The 26,298-nt window shown below is 35.4% G+C and overlaps 1 protein-coding gene across 5 annotated transcripts in view; it reads right to left on the bottom strand.

Annotated features, from left to right (window-relative positions):
• Nucleotides 1-26,298, bottom strand: part of LOC149786111 (malonyl-CoA decarboxylase, mitochondrial-like) — a 69,372-nt gene that overhangs the window by 9,550 nt on the left and 33,524 nt on the right. For all 5 annotated transcript variants that reach the window (XM_089976429.1, XM_089976433.1, XM_089976432.1 and 2 more), the window contains exons 3-9: nucleotides 21,787-21,927; nucleotides 20,743-20,883; nucleotides 17,700-17,852; nucleotides 16,629-16,793; nucleotides 11,223-11,376; nucleotides 8,528-8,686; nucleotides 1,064-1,291 (exon numbers count right to left, since the gene is read on the bottom strand). In XM_089976429.1, the coding sequence (XP_089832555.1) occupies nucleotides 1,064-1,291; nucleotides 8,528-8,686; nucleotides 11,223-11,376; nucleotides 16,629-16,793; nucleotides 17,700-17,852; nucleotides 20,743-20,883; nucleotides 21,787-21,927 (1,141 nt within the window). The remainder of the gene's footprint in view (nucleotides 1-1,063; nucleotides 1,292-8,527; nucleotides 8,687-11,222; nucleotides 11,377-16,628; nucleotides 16,794-17,699; nucleotides 17,853-20,742; nucleotides 20,884-21,786; nucleotides 21,928-26,298) is intronic.

Below are 26,298 nucleotides of genomic sequence, written 5' to 3' on the forward strand. Positions count from 1 at the left end.
AAAATGATTTGATCTCTGAACTGCAGAAGTATTTTCTGTATTGTTACACTCAATTGTTTCAAAGAATATGCAATAGGCAGCTACCTAATACTAGATTATCTACTGAAATTTACAACAAATGTACAGTCTATACTAATTTAAACTCCCTTTGGTTTGTTTCAAGGAACCCTTGTAGAATGTTAGACTTGTAATCCAAATTTCATAGGTTTGGCGCCTGCCCAAGTGTTCCTGCAAAAGCTACTTCCGTTGCATACTATAGTTACAATGCTGAATGTATCATTAAAACAAAGCAACAATCACATGGATCCGTTGCACATTTAGCAAGTCATTCAGCTTTTCTAATCCAGGCATGGGCAACTTCCTCCTAGACAAAGGCTGAATAAGTGATTTTTAAAGTCACACCTGATGATGTTGTTGTTGTTGTTGTTGTAGGGTTTAACACCATTTTTTCAGCACACGATAGGCTATACATGGCGGCCAATATTAATGGTGGAGGAAGAACCCGGTAAAACCTTTGGCAAGAACCACTGACCCACGAGAAGCTACTGGCAAGCTTTCTCACATACCCACATTGGCTGAATCCGAGACTCGAACCCATGCAGACAGAGGTGAGATGGCAGTGATCCGTAATGGGGAGTATGTTAGACCACTCGGCCCTATGAAGTAATTTAAGTGATAAGACCAGGTCATGGGTCGTATTTAGCCGACTCGTTCAAGTCAGAGGTCCCAAGATCTAAGTAACTTTTACTGTATATATGTGAAACCAGTGACCTAAAACTCAGTGTGAATTATTTTGTTCTTTATTTCTTTTTTACTCAACCATATATGGCCATAATTTATGTGGATAAATAAAATGAAACAAGGCCATGAGTTCATGATTACAGCATAGCTGGAAAACTTGACCAAAACTTAGCAAAATGTTGATACCACTGGCAGTGGAAAAGTGTCTGATATATATTGCTTGCCACAAATATTGATTCAGCAATAATAAAAAACAAAGCTGATTAAGAATTTTGCAAAATTTTCTCACTATGATAATAAGAAAGTACATCATCTTACTTACCAACAGGATTTAAAGCATAATTCCTTCGTTTCTCTAAGTAAAGGTATCTGGCACACAGCCTCATAAGTAATGGCTTGACAGTCTCGGGTGAAGTTAGCCAATTGTTTGACTGCACAATCTTTTTAAATATTTCTAATGGGTCTTGATTGTCATGGTCCTTGAACACATTTAGGCTAGGAATATCCTCTTCTTTCAATATATTGGTGGATTCTTTTAATTCTCCAATGCCTGAAAAAAGCATTAAGTTGAAAGTATTATCTGAAATCTTACATTTACAATGAAGTTCAAACTCTGTAATGATATTAACACCAAGATGGCTGTAGACTGCAAATTACCTGGTTGGTTTGAAATGGCATTTTCAACACATTACTGGCCAGATCATGCTGAGGAAATGGAAGCTAAGCATGTTTCCAAAGAACAAACCAAGGCAGCTGACCTGGGTTGTCCTGGGCAGATATCAAACTTAAAAACCTTTGATTACACGCCTGTCACACCACCAACTGAGCTAAAAAGACTTCCTAGATTACAATGGATGATTACAAAACAAAAATGTTTGACATGTGAAAGATTGTGAAATGGACTTTTTAACAAAATGTACTAACTATACAAACTGACACTGGAGATTTAATCTAGCCTGATACATTTTGCCAACACAAATGAAGTTCACATTTCCATCCAATCATTTTTAAAAGGTACCACACCCTTGACAACAACATCAACTCAATATAAAATTACACCCTGTACCTTATCTTCAAACTATGCGTTATAATATTGTACAGGACCCATAATAAAGACATTTATGCATCATCCCAACATTATTGATACCACTAATAATAATAATAATAATAATAATAATGATGATGATAATAATAATAATAATAATAATATCAATAATAATGTCCTTTACTTATCCAGGGTGACATAATAAGTTAACAGCTAATTTACATTACAGACACTGAAATTAAAACAAAAACCGTATATACTTGTGCATAAGCATGTTTGCATATAAGCTGACCCCTCAAACTGAATCGATAAAACTTAAAAAATTGCATGACCCACATATAAGTTGACCCATAAGTCCAGCCATATTGGAAAATCTTGTTATTGATTAGAAGATTTGAAAAATAATGCAAAAGTCTTGAAAAAAAGTTAAATTTTCATTATTACAACTGTTTTAGTTGGAAACCAGTAAAGTGACTGCACTTTAGCATTCAGGAGAAATTTTTGTGTATGGATTCTGACCTCTTGAGGAGTTACTGATAGGTTTGGACATTTTTAATTTTTAGTTTGGAGAAGGTCAGGAATCTTTTTCTTAAAATTTGTGGCAGGTACCCTGAGTACAGGAGGTCCTGGGGTTTCAGATTCAATATGTAATCTTGTCTTTGACAATCTGCATTAACAATGCATTTTTTCCTAAAGTATTGGACTTATACATTAGGATATAAGGTATCTGCATTGTTAGAAAAGAATCTACAAGGTTAAGATCTCTTGCAAAAAAAAATGCAGCTTTAAAAGAAGTTAATACAATTTTTACAAGGTCAACATACTGGTATCATAGAGATATGTCACAGCTCAACGTACAAATTATGCAGTCATAAAAACAAAACAGTATTTAAGTGCTGAATTATCAGGTGCTTGTTTACTATACATGCTGCAAACCATTCCGGAACAGTGTATTGGCATAAGCAAAAGATTTCTAATGATACTCTGTATGAACATTTGGTACATATAACTCAGTGTTGTCACTTGATTGTTTACTCACTTGGCTTCGTTCCTTACAAACATTTGGTACATATAAATCAATGTTGAAAAGAGACGATGTTGATGTTACAATATCCACATTTAAAATCACCATGGCTGCTCCTTTCTCATGTAACTAATTTAAATTTACTGATTAAATGTTATTTTTACTCTGCTTAACTGCATATGTTCAAATGAAGTAAGGTTTAAAAAAAAGAGTTGTTTTAAATTTTGATAAGAAGCTCAAAAAATGATAAACTTTTATACAAAAAACAAGACTGATATTTTAAAAATTTTTTAAATCCACTTATACAGATCTCAGGGGAAGTTTGTTTCCATGTATACCTGCTTGGGATGAGTGTGTTACAAAAGATGAGTGTTTTCCCTATGGGTGCAAGATTGAAAGCCAAAACTCCTCATGGCACCAGAAACAGGTGTGAAATAAATAATCTGGGGGTCTGTGATGCATAAACAAGGGTAAAGGAAAACACAGATATCTATCCATGTCATCACTTTACTTGACACACTACACTTATCACAAAATATTACTTGCTCTTATTAAAAAACTACTGGCACCCAACATGCTGTCATCACTCTCAATATAATATTTTCATGATCTGAACCCATCAAGTACAAAGTTTGCATCTGTAGCCTGAATTCCTTTGCAACATGTTCTGGACTGACAAATAGGCAAATGTAATTGATAACTGATACATGCTGTTTGGATCTCCAATTCGTAAAATTCCTGAGCCCTGCTTACGTCTGGTTGGTACAATAGTGTCTATTTTCAGTGTAATCCAACTATGGACCATATATTTAATGCAGTCATTGTCAAGGGTGCCCAGATAATGAGATTCTGTGTTTGAAAATTACCCCAAATGTCAGCAGATGTCTAAGTATCAAGCAAGATCTGTTAGAAAATTAACCACTAAGGTGAGATAGATAATGCTGAACACCATGCAAACATTTATAACAATACATTTTTATTAAATTATCCTATCAAAGATGAACTGGGGAAAATAACCTTTAAAATTTTTCTCTAACAGGTACTGAGATCACACAATGCATCCAATGTAATGGTACAGTGTGTTGCTAGAATGGTCTTATTTCCATATAAGAAAAGATACAGATGAGGATTGGACTAAGGTGTAACCAGTCTACTGTACCAATCCTATTACCCGAGTTCTTGGATTGACCATATAAACAGGTTTAGGGCAAGCACCCTAATGATCCATACAATAACTATATCTCAACTCAATGAAGGGTATGCAACCCTAATGATCCATACAACAACTATATCTCAACTCAGTGAAGGGTATGCAACCCTAATGATCCATACAACAACTATATCTAAACTCAATGAAGGATATGCAACCACCAATAATCATTGCATGAGCTCATTAAATTTAACTAATGACTGGTTTAATTATGACTCAATTACATATTTTGTTTTTGTTTTTAAGTGGTGGCTGAAAATTCCCATACATTACTTACCACTACTGTGATGCTGAATTTACCAGTTGGGGGTAGGCTGATGTTCACAAAAATTCTGGTAAAAAACTATTGTACTTGCTCTTACAGTAGGAGTCTTCACTATTGTAAGCTGGTAATAGCTTGAGCCACATGCTGTGTTATTACTGTGTGGCCCATCAAAAATATGCTTTCCATCTGAAACTCATTCCTCCTCCTCAAAGATGTCATGGAAAGCAGGAAAACATTTTTACAGTTAAGTTCTCCAAGGAAGCTTAACTCAAAGATTCATAAGTGGGTTTTGACATTGCCAAAAGAATCCACCAGAGATTCCATTGAGGTATTAGTGAGTGAGATATCATACCCTGAAGCTCAATATCCTTGATGAGATCCAAAAGATGAGAGTCCAACCTGTAGCTATTAATGGTAAACACTGAACATTCTCTCTGCCTGAACAGACCGAGAAGAAAAATTAGCAACTGCACTCAGTGGGGGCCACCTAGGATCAACACATTTGCTACTGCATCAATAACATAAGATTCTTCACTCTGTATTGTAGACCTTGGAAGTGGACTACCTACTAGCCTGGATGATGAAGTTGGCAATCTTGCTTGCTTGAGATGAACAAAGCCTGAAGGTGGAAAATCTGAAAATTGTTGTGGAGTAGAGACCCCCTATACTGTAACAGCAGGTCCCTCTTCTGAGGTAAGCTCCTGAGCCCATCAACCAATTGATCAAGTGGGTCAAGGAATTGCTACCAAGACAATCAGTGGAGATCCTGATTTGGTGGAGCAAGAGTGGAATCATTCTGAAAGGTGGGAAGGCATACACAAACAGATGATCACACTTTTAACACTTTTAACTCAGTGTGACAACAGCCCAGACCCTCTTATCTGGAACTGGGGAGACATAAAAGGGGAGTTTGTTATTCATCCTTGTCACAAACAAGTCCACCAATGGGCATACCCCCAGTTGGAAAGGTAACTGTTATGCAGAGACCATTCCATGAGGACCACATAGCCTTTCTGGACATGCTGTCCTCCAGAATATTCTTCTTGCCCAAAATGTGGAACACTCGGAGAGTGATCTCCAAGGTTGCCAAGTGAAGGAGGTTCAAGTCTTCCACATAAAGTGAAGGAGCATGTGCTGCCTGAGGTATGATACTACTGATGTATTGTCTGATAAGACCATCAAGGAACCACTCCTTATGAGGTTGACACACTCCTGTAGAGTTCGAAAAACTGCCTGACTCACTTACTGGAAAGGGGTGTCCCCACAACGTATATGGGTTAAAAGTGAGCATAGGGAATGAGGGATACCATTTTGATCCTATCCCAAGTCTGGTGAGTACCAGCTGACTATCCTCATCAGGACTGGCTGGTAGCATAGAAACTTGTGGGGGTATATCAATCTGATCCCTGTCCCCATACCACTGATTGGTGACCAGTGGATAACTAGTGTCTGGTGACCAGTCACCAGACAAAGACCAGTCCAGTGATGATCTGATAGACAAGTTAGCAGTAGACATGTCAGAATGAAATTGCTGCTCATTCATGTCAGGAAAATGTGAGTCATGAAGCACATTAACCTGGGCAAGTGACCTTGACAGCATTCTGCTCCTCCCTCACCAGGAGATGTGATCCAATCTCCTGTGTTCTTCAGTATTTACAAGGGACAGAGGATAATCATAAACAATGGGATTCTGATTCAGGGATCCTTGGGGCCTTATAAGATTTCCTAACTACAAAAGTCTCAGAACAATCTTTTTTCCTACCCTCGTAAGTGCTATTACCTTCATCACTCCAAAGACAACAGATTAGATAACAACCATTCATGCACACCCTATAAATGTTAAACAGATGAGGAAAGTGTCAACAAGAACCTTATTACGCTTATCCTTTCCCACAATATTATACTTTCAAAGAGAAATGTTATGGAAAAAAATAACAATTCAGAACAAAGACAAATCAATACTTATCCAAACCCACAATATTATACTTTCAAAGAGAAATGTTATGGAAAAAAATAACAATTCAGAACAAAGACAAATCAATACTTATCCAAACCCACAATATTATACTCTCAAAGAGAAATGTTATGGAAAAAAAAATAATAATCCAGAACAAAGACAAATCAATACTTATCCTTTCCCACAATATTATACTCTCAAAGAGAAATGTTATGGAAAAAAATAACAATCCAGAACAAAGACAAATCAATACTTATCCTTTCCCACAATATTATACTCTCAAAGAGAAATGTTATGGAAAAAAAAATAATAATCCAGAACAAAGACAAATCAATACTTATCCAAATCCACAATATTATACTCTCAAAGAGAAATGTTATGGAAAAAAAAATAATAATCCAGAACAAAGACAAATCAATACTTATCCTTTCCCACAATATTATACTCTCAAAGAGAAATGTTATGGAAAAAAATAACAATTCAGAACAAAGACAAATCAATACTTATCCAAACCCACAATATTATACTCTCAAAGAGAAATGTTATGGAAAAAAATAACAATTCAGAACAAAGACAAATCAATACTTATCCAAATCCACAATATTATACTTTCAAAGAGAAATGTTATGGAAAAAAATAACAATTCAGAACAAAGACAAATCAATACTTATCCAAATCCACAATATTATACTTTCAAAGAGAAATGTTATGGAAAAAAATAACAATTCAGAACAAAGACAAATCAATACTTATCCAAATCCACAATATTATACTCTCAAAGAGAAATGTTATGGAAAAAAAAATAATAATCCAGAACAAAGACAAATCAATACTTATCCTTTCCCACAATATTATACTCTCAAAGAGAAATGTTATGGAAAAAAATAACAATTCAGAACAAAGACAAATCAATACTTATCCAAACCCACAATATTATACTCTCAAAGAGAAATGTTATGGAAAAAAATAATAATCCAGAACAAAGACAAATCAATACTTATCCAAACCCACAATATTATACTTTCAAAGAGAAATGTTATGGAAAAAAAAATAATAATCCAGAACAAAGACAAATCAATACTTATCCTTTCCCACAATATTATACTCTCAAAGAGAAATGTTATGGAAAAAAATAACAATTCAGAACAAAGACAAATCAATACTTATCCAAACCCACAATATTATACTCTCAAAGAGAAATGTTATGGAAAAAAATAACAATTCAGAACAAAGACAAATCAATACTTATCCAAACCCACAATATTATACTCTCAAAGAGAAATGTTATGGAAAAAAATAATAATCCAGAACAAAGACAAATCAATACTTATCCAAACCCACAATATTATACTTTCAAAGAGAAATGTTATGGAAAAAAAAATAATAATCCAGAACAAAGACAAATCAATACTTATCCTTTCCCACAATATTATACTCTCAAAGAGAAATGTTATGGAAAAAAGATAACAATCCAGAACAAAGAAAGACAAATCAATACTAATCCTTGCACTGAAACAGTGAACGTGGATACAATTAACTAAAGGACTGCATACCAAGCAAGGCAAGAAAAACTCCATAAAATTGCAAAATAGATCATACTGGCATGTGGCAAGGACTGAGGAGATTAACTCTCAGTTAAAAACAAAAGACAGGTGGAATGTCAAAATTTGTATTAAAACCATATATAAAGGCAATTTTCAATGATCAAATTTGCAAACATCTAGCATGTACATCATCCATGAAAAAGAGGATAATATCCTGTATGTGGACAATGATGCAGGAGTCAGACCAGAATATTGTTCTTTTTAGTTTCAGAAACTTCCAATCCTAATGGGAGGAAGTATTTATGTAGATTTTTAATGAGAGACTGTCAGTTCCATAAAAGAAAAGTGATGCAATAGTAGCAGGTATGTGTAATGCTGATATTAAAAAAAACTGTATTGGACCTTTTTAGAATAAGCCAATCCGACATAAAACCTCAACCCTTTTTATCATTCCTATTTTCTTAGATGTTTCATTTAGTCTGCAATAAACAATGCTAACATCTTTACCACTAACATACTGTGTACCAATGCCATTACTTAGAAAACAATACATTTGTCAATGCTTTGTAGTTAACATACAAACCAGCTGCATTCTATTCATTAAATCATACTTCTCAACAACACAAGAGCTTGTGCAGTGGACTGCCTGTGCTAGATAGATACATCAGAACAGTTTGTACTTACAAGTACACATTTATGACACAATCCAACTACTGTGAAAACATTAATAGATACTGTTACCTTTGAGATGTAGTTCCCTGTTAATTTCTGTTACAAGCCAGTCCCGGAAGCCTGGTATAGGAGACATACTGGAGAACTGGTAGATTCGGGGAAACTCTGCTTGCAGGGATCTCACCACTTTCTTAATGAGGTAATTACCTAGATCCACTCCTTGTAACCCTGTCAAATGACAAAACACTATAATCACAGTAGCCATTAATGTTACATTGACCTTTTGAATTTCATATAAAAAGTGAGTTGCCTGCATCCAAGTATAGTTCACCTACGAAGCTTGATAAAACTGGATGTAGGAAACTTGACTGATCATGCAGAAAATCAAAACTATTACATTATCTACTGTGAACTTATTTTTTTTTAAATGACTAACAAGTGTGTGTGCTTGTGATTTGGATTTTTAACATAGCTTTAACAATTTTTATGTCATATCACTACGATATCTGCAGTGTGGCAGTTTATAGTGATGTCTAGCACTGGGGCATCATGCCGCAGACATGTAGCATGATGTCTAAAAAAGCAACAGAGTTACTGTACATAATAATAAAATTATAAGAACTGTGGCATTCTATGAAATACTAATTAAGTTAGGAATAAGACCCATTCAACACTTAAAACTCTTCTTAATTAAGAACACTTCAATCAATTTCATCTTGTTCAACAAATAATGTCTGCAAGAGTAATAAAACATCATTTAAATTGTTCCAATTAAAAGTCACACAAATAAAAAGTCAATATGAAAAACAAACAACAACAAAAAAATGAAAATAAACTTATTTAAGAATCTGATAAAAACAATAAGAGCTGTCTTGAGACAAAGTGTAGAACAATGCAATTATATACCATATCTGTGTTAATTATACACCAAAAAGTAAACTGCATATGATCAGATTAATTACTGCATAATATATGGACAGACTGGGATCTATGATCTTCATTCCACTGATAGCCTGAACAGTAGATTATGATTTACAGTGTATTATGCAGAATTGCAGATCAAGGTCTATTTTGTTCATTCTACTAATGACTTCAAGAAAACAGCTGTGATCTACATAAATAGTATGCAAGAACAGATCTGGGTCTAGACTGCAATAGTAGATCTGGGTCTAGTATGCAACAGTAGATCTGGGTCTAGTATGCAACAGTAGATCTGGGTCTAGTATGCAATGCAGATCTTGATGTAGTATGCAACAGTAGATCTGGGTCTAGTGTGCAACAGCAGATCGGGGTATAAAGCAATAGCAAATCTGGGTCTAGATTGTAATAGCAGAACTGGATCTAGTATGAAATGCAGATCTGGGTCAAGTATGCAATGCAGATCTGGGTCTAGTATGCAACAGTAGATCTGGGTCAAATGCAATAGCAAATCTGGGTCTAGATTGTAACAGCAGAAATGGGTCTAGTATGAAATGCAGATCTGGGTCAAGTATGCAGTGCAGATCTGGGTCTAGTATGCAACAGTAGATCTGGGTCTAGTATGCAACAGCAGATCTGGGTCAAATGCAATAGCAAATCTGGGTCTAGATTGTAACAGCAGAACTGGGTCTAGTATGCAGTGCAGATCTGGGTTTCGTATGCAACAGTAGATTAGGGTCTAATGCAATAGCAAATCTGGGTCTAGTATGCAACAGCAGATCTGGGTTTAGTATGCAACAACAGATCTGGGTCTAGGGTGCAACTGCAGATCCAGGTCTATGTTCCTCATTCCACTGATGACTTCAACGAACCATTTACTGGACTATAATGTAAGACAGATCTGGGTCTATGCTGTTCACTGTATTAGGTACTTCAAGGAACCATTTACTGGATTATATGATAGCAGATCTGGGTCTATGCTCTTGATTGTATCAATGACTTCAAAGAACCATCTACACAACTATTATACAATAGCAGATCCGAATCTATGTTCTTCATTCTATTGATGACTTCTAGGAACCATTTACTGGACTTTCATGCAATGACAGATCTGGGTTTAAGCTTTCTGTTCTGTCCATGACTTCAAGGAACCAGCAAACTTTAATCTACAGATCATTATGTGAAGATGATCTGGGTCAATGATATTCATTTAAGTGACGACTTCAAGAAACCAGTAGACTTTTGCTCCATAGGACTATTATGTATTGGCAGATCTGGGTCTATGCTGTTAATTCTACTGATCATTTCAAGGAAACAACAGGCTGATGTCATCAGGATTATTATGCATTGGAAGATCTGGATCTATTCTGTTTATTCTATTAATGACTTGAAGCAGGCTTGGTACACTTCCACTCATTGACAAGTGAATTTCCAGGGCTTTGTACACTTCTACTCATTGACAAGCAAATTTCCAGGACTTCAAAAAATTTTTTTGAGGATCTCAAATACTGACAGTAAATGTGAACCTCATATATGGAATGATTAGCAACACAAACAACAAAAACTGGACATCAACAACATGGCAGAGCAAGATCAATGATGAACCAATCATGCTGATATTCAATTAATAAATTATTTTAGAGGGAATACAAATGGATTTTAAGAACATTAAAATAAAGATGTCAATTTTCATAGACTCCAAGATCTTTCAAAATTCCCAGTAAAGTTTTCTTTGCAGAAATCAAATTGTTGATGGATCCATAGACAGAGAGCAGGGCAAGATAAATAGGGTTCTGTTGACTTCACTGATCAAAGCCTTAAAATACTACCTATATGTATTATTTACCTCTCTGTGTTGATGTGATGGAGTAGAAGACAGCAGTGGTAATCTTATTGGGGTCCTCTGCTTCATCTAGATCATCAACAGTATTGTCTGATTCATCAGGGGCTAGTGCGATGTTGGCTTCAGGTGTACGGAAACCTGGCTTCTGGATAATGGACTGAATGAAAGATTAAGCATGATGTATTCTTAATGTATGACTTGTCAAGGGAAACTGAAAACTATGACCAAAGCTGTGTTAAACATCTATTAAAATGACAATTTGAAAGCAACCATTATAAACAGTCTTTATAAATATGTACGGATTAATGAATACATGGATCCTATACAAAACTTGGGTTTTCATTCTACACAGGTGTTTTCATATACAGGTGGTCCTAATTTTTCACTGCATACAAACCCAACATTAAGATGTATTTACAAGGAAACTACTTCCAGAGACAATACCCAGTTCATGCCAGTTCACATGGAAACAAGTTTGGACCCAAAGGCAAAGCCTGAGGATTCCAATTTTCTCCCAAGTCTTCCATAAGATGGTGTAAATGTTGAATAGTGTTTTCCTGATTTTCAATATGTTTGTAGAGAGCTGTTAATTCATATTCATTTGTAAACAAGAGCCTCTCGAAGAGACGATGCTCTACTAAGCAAAAGGAATTTCCAGGAATTCAAGACAAGACCATTTCTTACTTTTAACTGCTGTGTATTAATATTATCCCTGATATTTTCAGTGGCAACACGAGTTTCAAATTAGCTGCTGCAGTGGGGATATTGGATGTCAGATTTGCACCATTTTTATTTAGGGTCTAGTTGACATCATCAGAAGTTGTTTGGTGAAAATCCCTTGTTGTTATATCCATTTGGGATAAGTGAAAACAAAAACTGTTCAAGATGGCTAGTATAGTGGATGTCAGATCAGCACCATTCTAATTAACCCTTTACCTCATAGAGCATAGTTACAAAGTGCAGCACACTATAAACAGAACACCTGTTACCTAGTCGACTCCATATGCATAGGCCTCCCTGTGAACTGTTAAGCAATGTAGTGTATGTTACATTTAACAGCAATTTTAACCATTTTACATCTATATATGTGGAAACGTTTAAGAGTAAAGTCCGATTATTATAGCTGTGTAATTATTTTTCACAGAAGAATTTTTTATGTGCTTTAAAATCTTGAGAGAACTTGTTCACCATCATGTCAGTGAGGCCGCATGACCAACCGTAGCTGCCATTTCTCATACTCAAAATTTACAAGTTTTTCGTCTGCATCTACATCACCAAGTCATCTGAATTTGATAATTTATAAAATCCAATCGCTGCCTACATCAATATCAGAGCCTTTACCTAAGTTACTGAATCTTTCATAGTTGTGATTCTAATCGTGGAAACTTCATAACTACTGAATGAAATCCACGACCACCATTATGGAGAGTGGAGATTAAGACCCAGTTACTTTAAATAGCAGATATCGACCGGGGGGGGGGGGTGTTTGGTTCCCCGAAGGTGGCGCAACAAAAACCAGCTTAAATTGGCTGATGTTTACAGAAGGCGTCAAAAGGTGCTTCCATACGAATGGAGTAGAGGCGTCAAAAGGCGCTTCCATGTGAATTGAGTAGAGGCGTCCAAAGATGCTTGCATGAGGCAAAGGGTTAAGGACTAGCAAGACATTATAAGAAGAGTTTTGGTTCAAATATCATATTGTTGACTTTCTAATTTTTGAGTAACAATAAAAAGATTTTTGAGATGATTGCCATGCTGACCATACTGGCTATCAGATTTGCGCCATTTTCATTCAGGACCATCAAGATATCATAAGTAGTCTGGATAAAGCACAATGTCAATGTGACCAGCAAACTAGTAGAATAAGCCATAATAAGATTTTCAAGATGGCCACTGTGGTAGCCATACTGGAGGTCATGGTACCATTTTCATTAATGACCAACTATAAAACTTCATGCTAGTATGATCATTCATTTAGAAGAAGTAGTGACAGCAAGATTTTCAAGATGGCCACTGTTGTGGCTCTACTTGATGTCTGAGCAAGCACTATTCTCATTTAGGACTATCATAAGATGTCTTTTAGTAAAAGCCCCATGTTGGTGTCCTGGATAAATGGCTGAAAAAAACAAATGTACAGCCCTGATAATCATCTATACCAGGGTTGTGCAATATAGGGCCCACAGGCCAGTGACCTGGTTTGTACATTAACTACATGAGAGGGTATGGCTTTAAAAATCACTTATCTGGCCCATGCCTTGGTGGAAGTTGCCCATACCTGATCTATACTATTAATTTTAGAAGAAATCACAAATCAGTTGGGTCTTTCTTGCAATAGTGATGCTAGAGTATGTATAATTTTTTTAAAAACTATACAATTCTGGATTACATCTAGTAATGTACACTGGTATAACTTAGTGTCTATAAAGCAATGTTTGTCTGCCTACTGGCCTGTTTGATAACGGTTGTTATATCCCTTGGCTTATTAATTCCCCCAATTTACCCATGATGCAATGCTCTTCCGGCGAGAAAATCTTTTTTTTCTGTGATTGGAGGCCAACAAAGCATAGAATTCAAGCTATTCAACAGTATATAATGTGTGTATCTTATTAATAATGTCTTCATTTGATATCAATTGATAAGGTTCTCATTAGTCTAAATCGATCTATGCCAATACAAATGTGTTAAAATGCACAAAAAATTATATATTTTTTAATTTTTTCATGCGAATTTACTGATTTTCATATCCTTGCAACGTGCCTCTACCCATGCTGTGTTGCAATGGTACCACATATTTCAATGCTAATACAATAGATGTGAAGCATAGAATTCAAGCTATACAACATTATATAATATGTGTAGATATGTTATTAATTACTTATCATTTTTCTGTCCATTTGCCTAATGCTTTCCTATATGAACGTTACCGATCTTCATATCCTTGCTACATGCCTCTACCCATGCTGTTTTGCGACGGCGCTACATATTTTGATGCTAATACTATAGATGTAAAGCACAGAGTCCAAGCTATACAACAGTATATAATATGTGCATGTATCTTATTAAGTACATCATCATTTGTTTGTCCGTGTACCTAACTCCTTCCCAAATGAATGCTACCGATCTTCATATCCTTGATACATGCATCTACCCAAGCCATTCTGGGATATTGCCACATATCTCGATGCTAATACTATGGATGTAAACATAATATCCAAGCTATACAACAGTATATAATATGTGCATGTATCTTATTAAGCACATCTTCATCTGTCTGTCAGCGCGTCTAATGCCTACCTATTCGAACATTTTCCTTATAGGCAAATAAGTCATACCAATCATATACAACCACCAATTTCGACAAATTTGATATCAATTTGTATTGTTCTTATCACTCCTAATAGATCTATGCCAATAGAAATGTGTAAAAATGCAAAATTAAGAAAGCTGGTATTTTTTACTCAGTATTGCTTAGGGTTAGTGACTTTATCAATCTACTTATCCATGCTATGTGCCTCTACCCTTGCCTTTTTGCAATGATGCCACATATTTTGATGCTAATACCATACATCTGAAGCATAAAGTCCAAGTATACAACAGTATATAATATGTGTATGTATCTTATTAAGTAAGTCTTCATTTGTCCGTCCATGTGACTAATGCATTCCTATACAAATGTTTCCCATATAGGCAAATAAGTCATACCAATCGTATACAACCACCGATTATGACTAATTTGATATCAATTTATATGGTTCTCATCAGTCTAACTTGATCAAAAGAAATGTGCAAAAATGTAAAATAAAATAGTTGGTATTTTTTACTCAATATCACTTAGGGTTAGCGACTTTACCAATCTACCTATCCATGCTATGTGCCTCTACCCTTGCCATGTTGCCACATAATTCGATGCTAATACTATAGATTTCAAGCACAGAATTCAATCAATCCAACAGTATATAATATGTGTATCTATCTTATTAAATACGTCTTCATTTGTCTGTCCATGTGCCTAATGCCTTCCTATGCAAATGTTTTCTATATAGGCGAATAGGTCGACCAATCGTAAACAGCCACAGACTTTGACAAATTTGATATAAATGTCTGTGTTTCTCAATAACTTAAATCGACCTATGCCAATACAAATGTGTGAAAATGCAAAATAAAACTGTTTGTATTTTTTTTAACTCAAATTCGCTTGGGGTTAGTGACTTTACCAATCTACATATCCGTGCCATGTGCCTCTACCCATGCCGTTTTGCAATGGTGCCACATATTTCGATGCTAATACAATAGATTTCAAGCATACAATTCAAGCTATCCAACAGTATATAATGTGTGCATGTATCTTATTAAATATGTCTTCATTTGTCCGTCCATATGCCAAATGACTTTTTGTACAAACGTTTTCTGTATAGGCTAATAAGTTATAACAATCATATACAACTACCAATTATGACAAATTTGATATCAATTTTTATATTCCTCGTCACTCTAGATTGATCTATGCCAACAGAAATGTGTAAAACTGCAAAATAAAAAAAGTTGGTATTTTTTACTCAGTATCGTTTAGGGTTAACGACTAGCTAGTTGATGCATCCATAATGAGAGTACTGCTCACCAGAAATAGGGATTGTAAATTCATGCATACAGTTTCTGATTTCAATGTACTGAAGAACTCTTCAAGGGATCCTATTGTTAGGAGTGGTAACAACCCTTATTGAACATGCCTATTGTGAACTTGGTGTTTAAATGGTACAAATAGTTTGTGGCACAAAATTAAATTAAATTATTTATTAAACAAACTATATTGGCTGGATTATATCAGAACATAAAATCACATGCTAAAAAAGAAGCAGATGGACTGCATCAGTTACTGCATGAACCCTGTTACCAAAAAATCACTACTCCTAAATTCTTTGAACTATTTTTAACACAGACAAAATAAAATGCATTTAGTGTAAAGAATACTGTGTCTAATACACCTAACAAAATAATGCATAGAACCAAGAGCAAGCAACAACTGTCCAGTAACTGATTCCATGATGTGACTGGTGCAGACCATCCATGTGAATTAAATTTTCTCTCAGTGATCTGGATTCAGAAGCAAATAAAGTTACTTCCATTATCTCCACTGAGTTATCCACATTTTACACAGGATTTACATTATCAAAAAGCACAAGAAGACCAGGGCCACATGTTGAACCAACAATCAAAGCAATCCTGAAAAACTTTAACAAAAACCTTATCAAATTGATGATGATTATGCTACCACCACAGGAAAGTTGACTGCTAGGTGTCCCATCACTCTAAAATGCACCTGACAAAAAGTGTAGTTATCAAAGATATTATAAACCAAGAAATTTATTGAAATAGGTAATTAGAAATGTATTAAGAACGATATGTGATACTTACATGGATGTTTGTAGAGATGTCATTAGTAAGGGCAGTATGTAGCACTACTACAGGTTCCCTAGGCATACTGGTGTGAGTGAATACAAAGCAGCGCCGGTATGGACCAACTCTCCGTTTAAGGTCTGACCAATTTCTGATAGGATGAACAGCTTCATAGTCTGAAATCTGAAACAGAGCAACAAGTGATGGTCAGTCAGTTATGTCATGGAAGATATTCAGAATCTTAAACAAATGTGACCTTTGGATCATGACTGGGTGGCTTGGGCACCATGTGACTTTTTAATCATGACTAGGTGGCTTGGGCCCCCTATGACCCTTGAATCATGACTGGGTGGCATGGGCTCCATGTAACATTTTAATCGTGACTAGGTGGCTTGGGCTCCCTGTGACCTTTGAATCATGATTGGGTGGCTTGGACACCATATGACTTTGGAATCATGCCTGGGTGGCTTGGACACCATGTGACTTTGGAATCATGACTGGGTGGCTTGGACACCATGTGACTTTTGAAACATGACTGGATGGCTTGAGCTCTATGTGACATTTTAATCATGACTGGGTGGCTTGGGCTCCATTCAAAGAAAAATACTTAAAAAGTCCAAATTTAATTTAATTAAGTTTGCACAGTAAAAATTGACACTGAGATCTAACTTGCTTATTATTGTGGCCCTTTGTTTTTCTCCAGTTCAAATGAAAACATTTCTCCAGCCAATTTCTTTTAAGACTAATTTTTACTTGAATTTGATACCTCAAAATAACATAACATTACACAATTTATACCTCAAAATTACAGTCTAAATTTAATTTGGTACCTTAAAATAACAACATTAATTCAGTTTGTACCTAAAAATAACTTGAGTTTAATTTGTACCTCAAATTAACACAAGCTGAATTCAATTTGCACCACAAATATAACAAAAATTTAATTGAATCTGTACATCAAAATAACAACCTTAATTCAATTTAAACCTCAAAACAGCATGACCTTAATTAAATTTGTACCACAAAATAACACAACTTGAATTCAATTTGTACCTCAAATATTACACAACCTTAATTCAAACTGTTTACCTTTTGAACAATATCACAGGGTGACTCCCAGGTAATCCTCTGAAGACTGAGTAGGCCCACGGAGAACCAGAGTGACAGAAGGTCCCGAAGAATGTTGTTCATGGTACGTACGTATGCAACATCCGTTTCCACTGTGGAAGACCCCATAAATGTCTGCAATACAAAAATGTCATCAGCCTTGTTCTTACCACTGTGTCAATTTCTATATAGCATCAGCATATGATGAAGGATTGCTAAATAGCATCAGCAAATTACAAAGGATTATAAAATTGTATTAGCACATAACAAATGATTACCAAACTGCATGAGTATATGACGAAGGATTTTAAAACTGTATCAGCACATGACAAAGGATTACCAAATTGCATGAGCATATGACAAAGGATTATCAAATTGCATGTCTGAGCATATTTCAAGGAATATCAAACTGCATCATCATATGACAAAGGATTACTAAATAGCACCAGCATATGACAAAGTTTTATAAAATAGCATCAGCATATGACAAAGGATTACTAAACAGCATAAGCATATGACAAAGGATTACCAAACTGCATCAGCATATGACAAAGGATTACTGAGTTATGATGGTTACAAGGTGTCACAGATAGATCTTCATCTTGTTACAATACTACTTGCTTGCTAAATCATGTACATCATAGAGAAATTACAGACAGGGTAAGAATCACAACACAGCAAAAGAACAGACACATAGCCCAATATGCACTGGTTTGGAGAATTTGGCATGATGCCATACTAAAGCTTGATGCAGTAAATTTTCAAGTCTGCAAGCATGGCCAAATGTCTTGGTGACCAAGGCTAGTCAAATTTCCTGACTCAGAATGGCATGTTATTTTACTTTTAATGTTTCAAAACAGATGTAATCTAACTTTATGTAATCTGACTTCTACACATGCCACAACACAAGTAGTCGTACTGGTTAAATGTGTCACAACACAAGTAATCTGATTTTTATACATGTCACCACATACATAATCTGACTGTCTATACATGGCACAACTCATGTAATCTGACTTTATGGCACGTCTCATGTAATCTGACTTAACAACACATGTAATCTAACTTGATGTCACAACATATGCGATCTGACCTTATGTCACAACACATGTAATCTGACTTTATGGCACAACTCATGTAATCTGACTTTATGGCACAACTCATGTAATCTGACTTTATGGCACAACTCATGTAATCTGACTTGATGTCACTACACATGTAATCTGACTTGATGTCACTACACATGTAATCTGACCTGATGTCACAACACGTGCAATCTGACTTGATGTCACAACATATGCGATCTGACCTTATGTCACAACACATGTAATCTGACTTGATATCACAACACATCATCTGACCTTATGTCACAACACATGTAATCTGACTTAACATCACAACACATGCAATCTGACTTAACATCACAACACATGCAATCTGACTTTATGGCACAACTCATGTAATCTGACTTGATGTCACTACACATGTAATCTGACTTGATGTCACTACACATGTAATCTGACCTGATGTCACAACACGTGCAACCTGACTTGATGTCACAACATATGCGATCTGACCTTATGTCACAACACATGTAATCTGACTTAACATCACAACACATGCAATCTGACTTAACATCACAACACATGTAATCTGACAATATCACAACACATGCAATCTGAATTTGTCACAACACGTGCAATCTGACCTGATGTCACAACATATGCAATCTGACCTTATGTCACAACACATGTAACCTGACTTGATATCACAACACATGTAATCTGACCTTATGTCACAACACATGTAATCTGACTTAACGTCACAACACATGCAATCTGACTTAACATCACAACACATGTAACTGACTTGATATCACAACACATGCAATCTGACTTTGTCACAACACGTGCAATCTGACCTGATGTCACAACATATGCAATCTGACCTTATGTCACACCACATGTAATCTGACCTTATGTCACAACACATGTAATCTGACTTAACGTCACAACACATGTAATCTGACTTTATGTCACAACACATGCAATCTGATTTTCATACATGTCACAGCACATGTTCTTTAAAGTAAAAATGCTTCAAATATAGATTTTTTGCACGATCTCCATGCTTATAAATTTTTCAATGACAAAGTATACACGTATAGTGAGCTACCTGATTATGCCTTTCTCTCTAAATAAAATTTCATCTCAAATGTTTGATACACAGTTTTGCTTTTCAAAACTTGGCATTTACTCTGGGCACATAATACTGAACCTGAGCTGGATTTCCACAGAATCAGGTACATACTGAATACTTAAAATAACTATTTCACTCAGACATAAGCATTCCAGTCTCCTACTTTAAATATCACAGAATCCTATTGTTCAAATGTTGGGATTTGGAGTGGAACCCTCGAGTCATAAGACTTTTTTAGCCAAGGAATGTTGCTGGTTATCAGCTTGACTTTCATCTGGGTCTTGAGCCTCTGGCTTAAAAGTTTAAGTTCTTGTGGATGCAATATTGCAACAGTTATTGATAAACAAAAGCACCTACTAGAATTGGCCTAGGTATAAAATGGATAAATGATTGGCCTTCCATATTTGTACTTTTAGGGTTATCTAGCTCATCCATCTAAATGGACCACCAAATAATATCCTTAACTACATTGTCAAATAAGATTAATAAAACTGTAATTCTAAGCAAGAGGACCAAGAAGGCCTGAAACTGTTCAAATGACTCGCATTATTCCAGAGGCCAATTAAGGCTGTAATCCAAGTCAAAAGACTGCAATGTAAGGATGATTCCCTATCAGTTTTTGTGATTAAGCAGCTGTTTTTAGAAGTCTTTACAATTTTTCTCTTTTTTGTAATGGCAGCCATAATAAACTGCAGATCAATATTATTTGCAAAAATACGAAGTACAAAATAGAAAATGTTAATGTCTGAAAGACCAAGAATGACGTACATAGCAACCATTACATGAACTCACCTGGCTTTATCAATAAAGTAAGCACAAAAATTACCAGAATATCTGCCCTGAGATCAACAAGAAACTTTACTCCACCCTCAATCCTCCCTATCTGGCTGAAAAGATGCTGGTAGCGGGGAATCAATGCATGCCTCAGTCTCTCCTCTACCTTTAGTAGTATTGCTTCACCCCTCTCCTGCAAAAAGAATAATAATATTCTCATGAAGTCATTGTTGACTAAAATAAAAGGGAGACAACTACATAATCATATTTGACACTAAGCTTAACCCTTTACCTCATACAACCGTCTTTGGACGCCTCTACAAAAGTTGCATCGAAGCGACTTTTGACGCTTCTACAAAAGTCCCATAGAAGCACCTTTTGACGTCTGCTGTAAACATCAGCCATTTTAAGCTGGTTTTCGTAGCGCCACCTTCGGGGAAAACCCCTTATTAGATACTACATTCATTTCTGTGAATGACAATTACGTCAGATCACGTGGTCACTGTTTATGTACTGGTCGATATCTGCTATTTAAAGTAACTGGGTCGTAATCTCCACTCTCCAAAATGGCGGTCGCGGATTTCATTCAGTACTTACGAAGTTTTCATGATTAGAATCACAGCTATGAAAGATTAAATAACCTATGTAAAGGCTCTGATATTGATATAGGCTGCAATTAGTTTTTATAAATTATCAAAGTTAGATGACTTAGTGATGTAGACACAGATGAAAAACTTGTAAATTTCGAGTATGAGAAATGGCAGCTCTACGGTTGGTCACACGGCCTCACTGACATGATGGTGAATGAATTCTCTCCAGATTTTAAAGCACATAACAAATTCTTCCGTGATAAATAATTACACAGCTATAACAATCGGACTTTACTCTTAAATTGTTCCACATGTAATAGATGTGTACCAAAAATGTAAAATGGTTAAAATTGCTGTTAAACGTAACATACACTACATTGCTTTATAGTTCACAGGCAAGCTATGCGTATGCGGTCGACTAGGTAACCTGTGTTCTATGTATAGCGAGCTGCACTTTGTCACTATGCTCTATGAGGTAAAGGGTTAACATTATGGGAAACAATTACCTGTGCCGTTACGAGACTTTGTGAAACCTGCACCACACTGTCCTGGTTAGCTCCATATTTCTTGGAAAGGGTCAACAGAAACTCCAACTTCTCATCCCCCAAGAGAGCCGCATAATACTGGCAAAACCTCTTACTTGTGGACTGAAAAAGAGGAGGTAAGTATTGAGTGTTATCAAGGATTCTAAAAAACTCTGATCTCAAGTATATTTACAGTACCTTTTATTGATGGTACAAGTTTCAACTTAAGACATGGTATAGAAGGTCCAAACAAACTGAACTATTCCTGACATCTGAAATGCTGGCATATTTTTTATCACATGTGAAGTTTCATATATTTTATGACATGTTAAAATATCACTTTATGCAAAATAAGCCCAGGAAATTCTTGCACAGTATTCTCTTTACTGATTGCCTGTGATTGTGGGAAACTTTTCCTTGCCCCACACTCAGTGGAACTATTTTTTTTACTATTACTATCAATATTTTTCAGCCATTTTAAAAAAAAAACATTGCCCAAAAGTTGAATTGGGGAAAAAAGGTCACATCTGTCTGATTATGGCCAATTTATCCCACAGGGGCTTGTTATGTCCTGTATATATTAGGTATCATGTGCCAAAAAAATGGTGTTAAACCCCACACAAGAACAACAGACAAAAATAAAACACAGGGAATTGGTCAACTGATAGCATGTGTTGGGAAAGGGTATGAATTATACCTGTAACACTGAATCCACTCTATATACAAGAAAGGTTTAAATGTTAATTTATAGGAGTAAATTAACTAACCTCTGTTCACAGAAGAATGTATACATAAAGCAGTCTCTCATCTAAGAGAACATTATCTAGCCAATGGATGTTAATGTAGTAAAATAGATCAAACGATCTAATGTTTCTTATTATGTGATGTCATTCAGACTCTAAATAAAATTTGTCTATGTCTGTTACAGTCTACTATTCCAAACTGAATAATGCAAATATCTCGTCACAAATACATTACTGTAAATCTGGAATATCCTAACCATAATCATCTCTTTACGTGAATATCCAACAACTGCAATGCTTAGTAGTGAAATTGACACTGTTTTGCTGTTAATTGATAAACATTGATTGTCTAACTCTAACAGAACTGGAGTCAAACTATGTGACATCATACAAAAATTGTTTGGACATTCTGCAACGAAAAAATATCTTATTTGAGCCAAATGTTCTATAGAGTCAGAACTGTTGCTCTTTGAATTATAATTGGTAAAAAATATCTACATAAAAATGTTACTGGTTATAGAGCAGTGCAAAAAATTACACTAAAGCCAGAGACCATTTTTTTTACATGCAAACAAATGAACGGTCCAACTGCAGAGTCAGAATGAATGAAATTATTTCTACTCTTTCTTTCCAAATTATTTCCATGAAAAACTATGTGATAAATAGAATTTCAAATGAGTAATAATTTAATACTGAAGTTATAAACTTTTTGAATAATGTTCAGCTTGGCTTGCGAAACCTGGATATTGTTCAACTTGTTTCATAAAATCATTACCCACTTGAGACCCTCTATGTACGGAAGGAATGAAACTGAGAATCCCAAGAAAACTACAATCTGATCCACATCATGTACCCTTAAATACCTACCTACATGATAAAGAAGGATGTTTCCACAAGGTTGTATCATCATAATGCACATGATACATGAAACCAAGGTTGTACCATCATAGTGCATGGCACAGACAAGGCTGTATCATCATAGTGCATGGTACACAGATAAGGTTGTATCATCATAATGCACGCGACACATAAAACCAAGGTTGTACCATCAGAGTGCATGGTACACAGACAAGGTTGTATCATCATAATGCACATGATACATGAAACCAAGGTTGTACCATCATAGTGCATGGTACACAATGTTGTATCACCAAAGTGCATGGTAGACAGAAAAGGTTGCATCATCATAATGCATGGTAGACAGAAAAGGTTGTATCATCATAGTGCATGGTAGACAGATAAGGTTGTATCATCATAATTCATGGTACACATACATGGTTGTATCATCATAATCAATATGATGCACAAAAACTATAAAAAAATGGATTAATGAATTAAATGATGTGCACCTACATTTTAATTTGTTCTCAACAACCGAGTACTAAAGTCAAGTGATGTGAATTAAGTGGCAAAAATAGAACACAATGTAAATAATTTAATGGGATCCATCATTATGCCTGAAGTACCTGTCTGAATACGGAGTGGTTTTAAAGTGAGTGACCACTGTATCAACCTTGGTCTAGTGCCTACCATAGTATATACTGTAATCGGTGTATGAATTTAGAGCCTCATCATTGATGAAATATCCTGGCCCTCATGCCATGAATATATCTGACAAATATTGGAAGAAACGGACATGATCTACTTTTATTGGCAACATTACTAAGTTTGGATTCCAGCACTGTCAATACCTTTCAACATCCATGCCTTGTCTTATGCTATGTGATGAAACTATGACCAGGTCATATCGAGTACTTCATCAACAACACACATGGAGAGTTAAATTATGGCCAGGTTATACCAAGAACTTCATGAACAATACAACTTGAGCGTTAAACTATGACCAGGTTATACCAAGAATTTCATGAATAATACAACTAGAGTGTTGAATTATGGCCAGGTTATACAAAGAACTTCATGAACAATACAACTAGAGAGTTAAATTATGGCCAGGTTATACAAAGAACTTCATGAACAATACAACTAGAGAGTTAAATTATGGCCAGGTTATACCAAGAACTTCATGAACAATACAAGTAGAGTGTTGAATTATGGCCAGGTTATACAAAGAACTTCATGAACAATACAACTAGTGTTTAATTATGGCCAGGTTATACCAAGAACTTCATGAACAATACAAGTAGAGTGTTGAATTATGGCCAGGTTATACAAAGAACTTCATGAACAATACAACTAGTGTTTAATTATGGCCAGGTTATACCAAGAACTTCATGAATAATACAACTAGTGTTGAATTATGGGCAGGTTATGCCAAGAACTTCATGAACAATACAAGTAGAGTGTTGAATTATGTCCAGGTTATGCCAAGAACTTCATGAACAATACAACTAGTGTTGAATTATGGCCAGGTTATACAAAGAACTTCATGAACAATACAACTAGAGAGTTAAATTATGGCCAGGTTATACCAAGAACTTCATGAACAATACAAGTAGAGTGTTGAATTATGGCCAGGTTATACAAAGAACTTCATGAACAATACAACTAGTGTTTAATTATGGCCAGGTTATACCAAGAACTTCATGAATAATACAACTAGTGTTGAATTATGGGCAGGTTATGCCAAGAACTTCATGAACAATACAAGTAGAGTGTTGAATTATGTCCAGGTTATGCCAAGAACTTCATGAACAATACAACTAGTGTTGAATTATGGCCAGGTTATGCCAAGAACTTCATGAACAATACAAGTAGAGTGTTGAATTATGTCCAGGTTATGCCAAGAACTTCATGAACAATACAACTAGTGTTGAATTATGGCCAGGTTATGCCAAGAACTTCATGAACAATACAACTAGTGTTGAATTATGGCCAGGTTATGCCAAAACTTCATGAACAATTCAACTAGAGTGTTAAATTATGGCCAGGTTATACAAAGAACTTCATGAACAATACAACTAGAGCATTAAATTATGGCCAGGTTATGCCAAGAACTTCATGAACAATACAACTAGAGCGATAAAGTATGGCCAGGTTATACAAATAACTTCATGAACAATACAACTAGAGTGTTAAACTATGGCCAGGTTATACAAAGAACTTCATGAACAATACAACTAGAGCGTTAAATTATGGCCAGGTTATGCCAAGAACTTCATGAATAATACAACTAGAGCGATAAATTATGGCCAGGTTATACAAATAACTTCATGAACAATACAACTAGAGTGTTAAACTATGGCCAGGTTATACAAAGAACTTCATGAACAATACAACTAGAGCGTTAAATTATGGCCAGGTTATGCCAAGAACTTCATGAACAATACAACTAGAGCGATAAATTATGGCCAGGTTATACCAAGAACTTCATGAACAATACAACTAGAGTGTTAAACTATGGCCAGGTTAAACCAAGAACTTCATGAACAATACAACTAGAGTGCTAGATTATGGACAGGTTATACAAATAATGTCATGAACAATACAACTAGGGTGTTAAATTATGGCCAGGTTATACAAAGAACTTCATGAACAATACAACTAGAGCATTCAATTATGGTCAGGTTATACCAAGAACTTCATGAACAATACAACTAGAGTGTTAAACTATGGCCAATTTATACCAAGAACTTCATCAACAACACAATGACCAAATTATACCAAGAACTTCACTAACAAAACACAAGGAGTGTTAAATCATACATTTATATCTTGATCTCAAGAAGACAAAATTAAACTCAACCATATTATCATCATTAAAGAGAATGAACACAGCCAATGCTGGTATGGC

The sequence above is a fragment of the Sinohyriopsis cumingii genome, chromosome 12 (assembly GCF_028554795.1).
Source record: "Sinohyriopsis cumingii isolate HCF-2022 chromosome 12, ASM2855479v2, whole genome shotgun sequence".
In the NCBI taxonomy this organism is placed as follows: Eukaryota; Metazoa; Mollusca; class Bivalvia; order Unionida; family Unionidae; genus Sinohyriopsis; species Sinohyriopsis cumingii.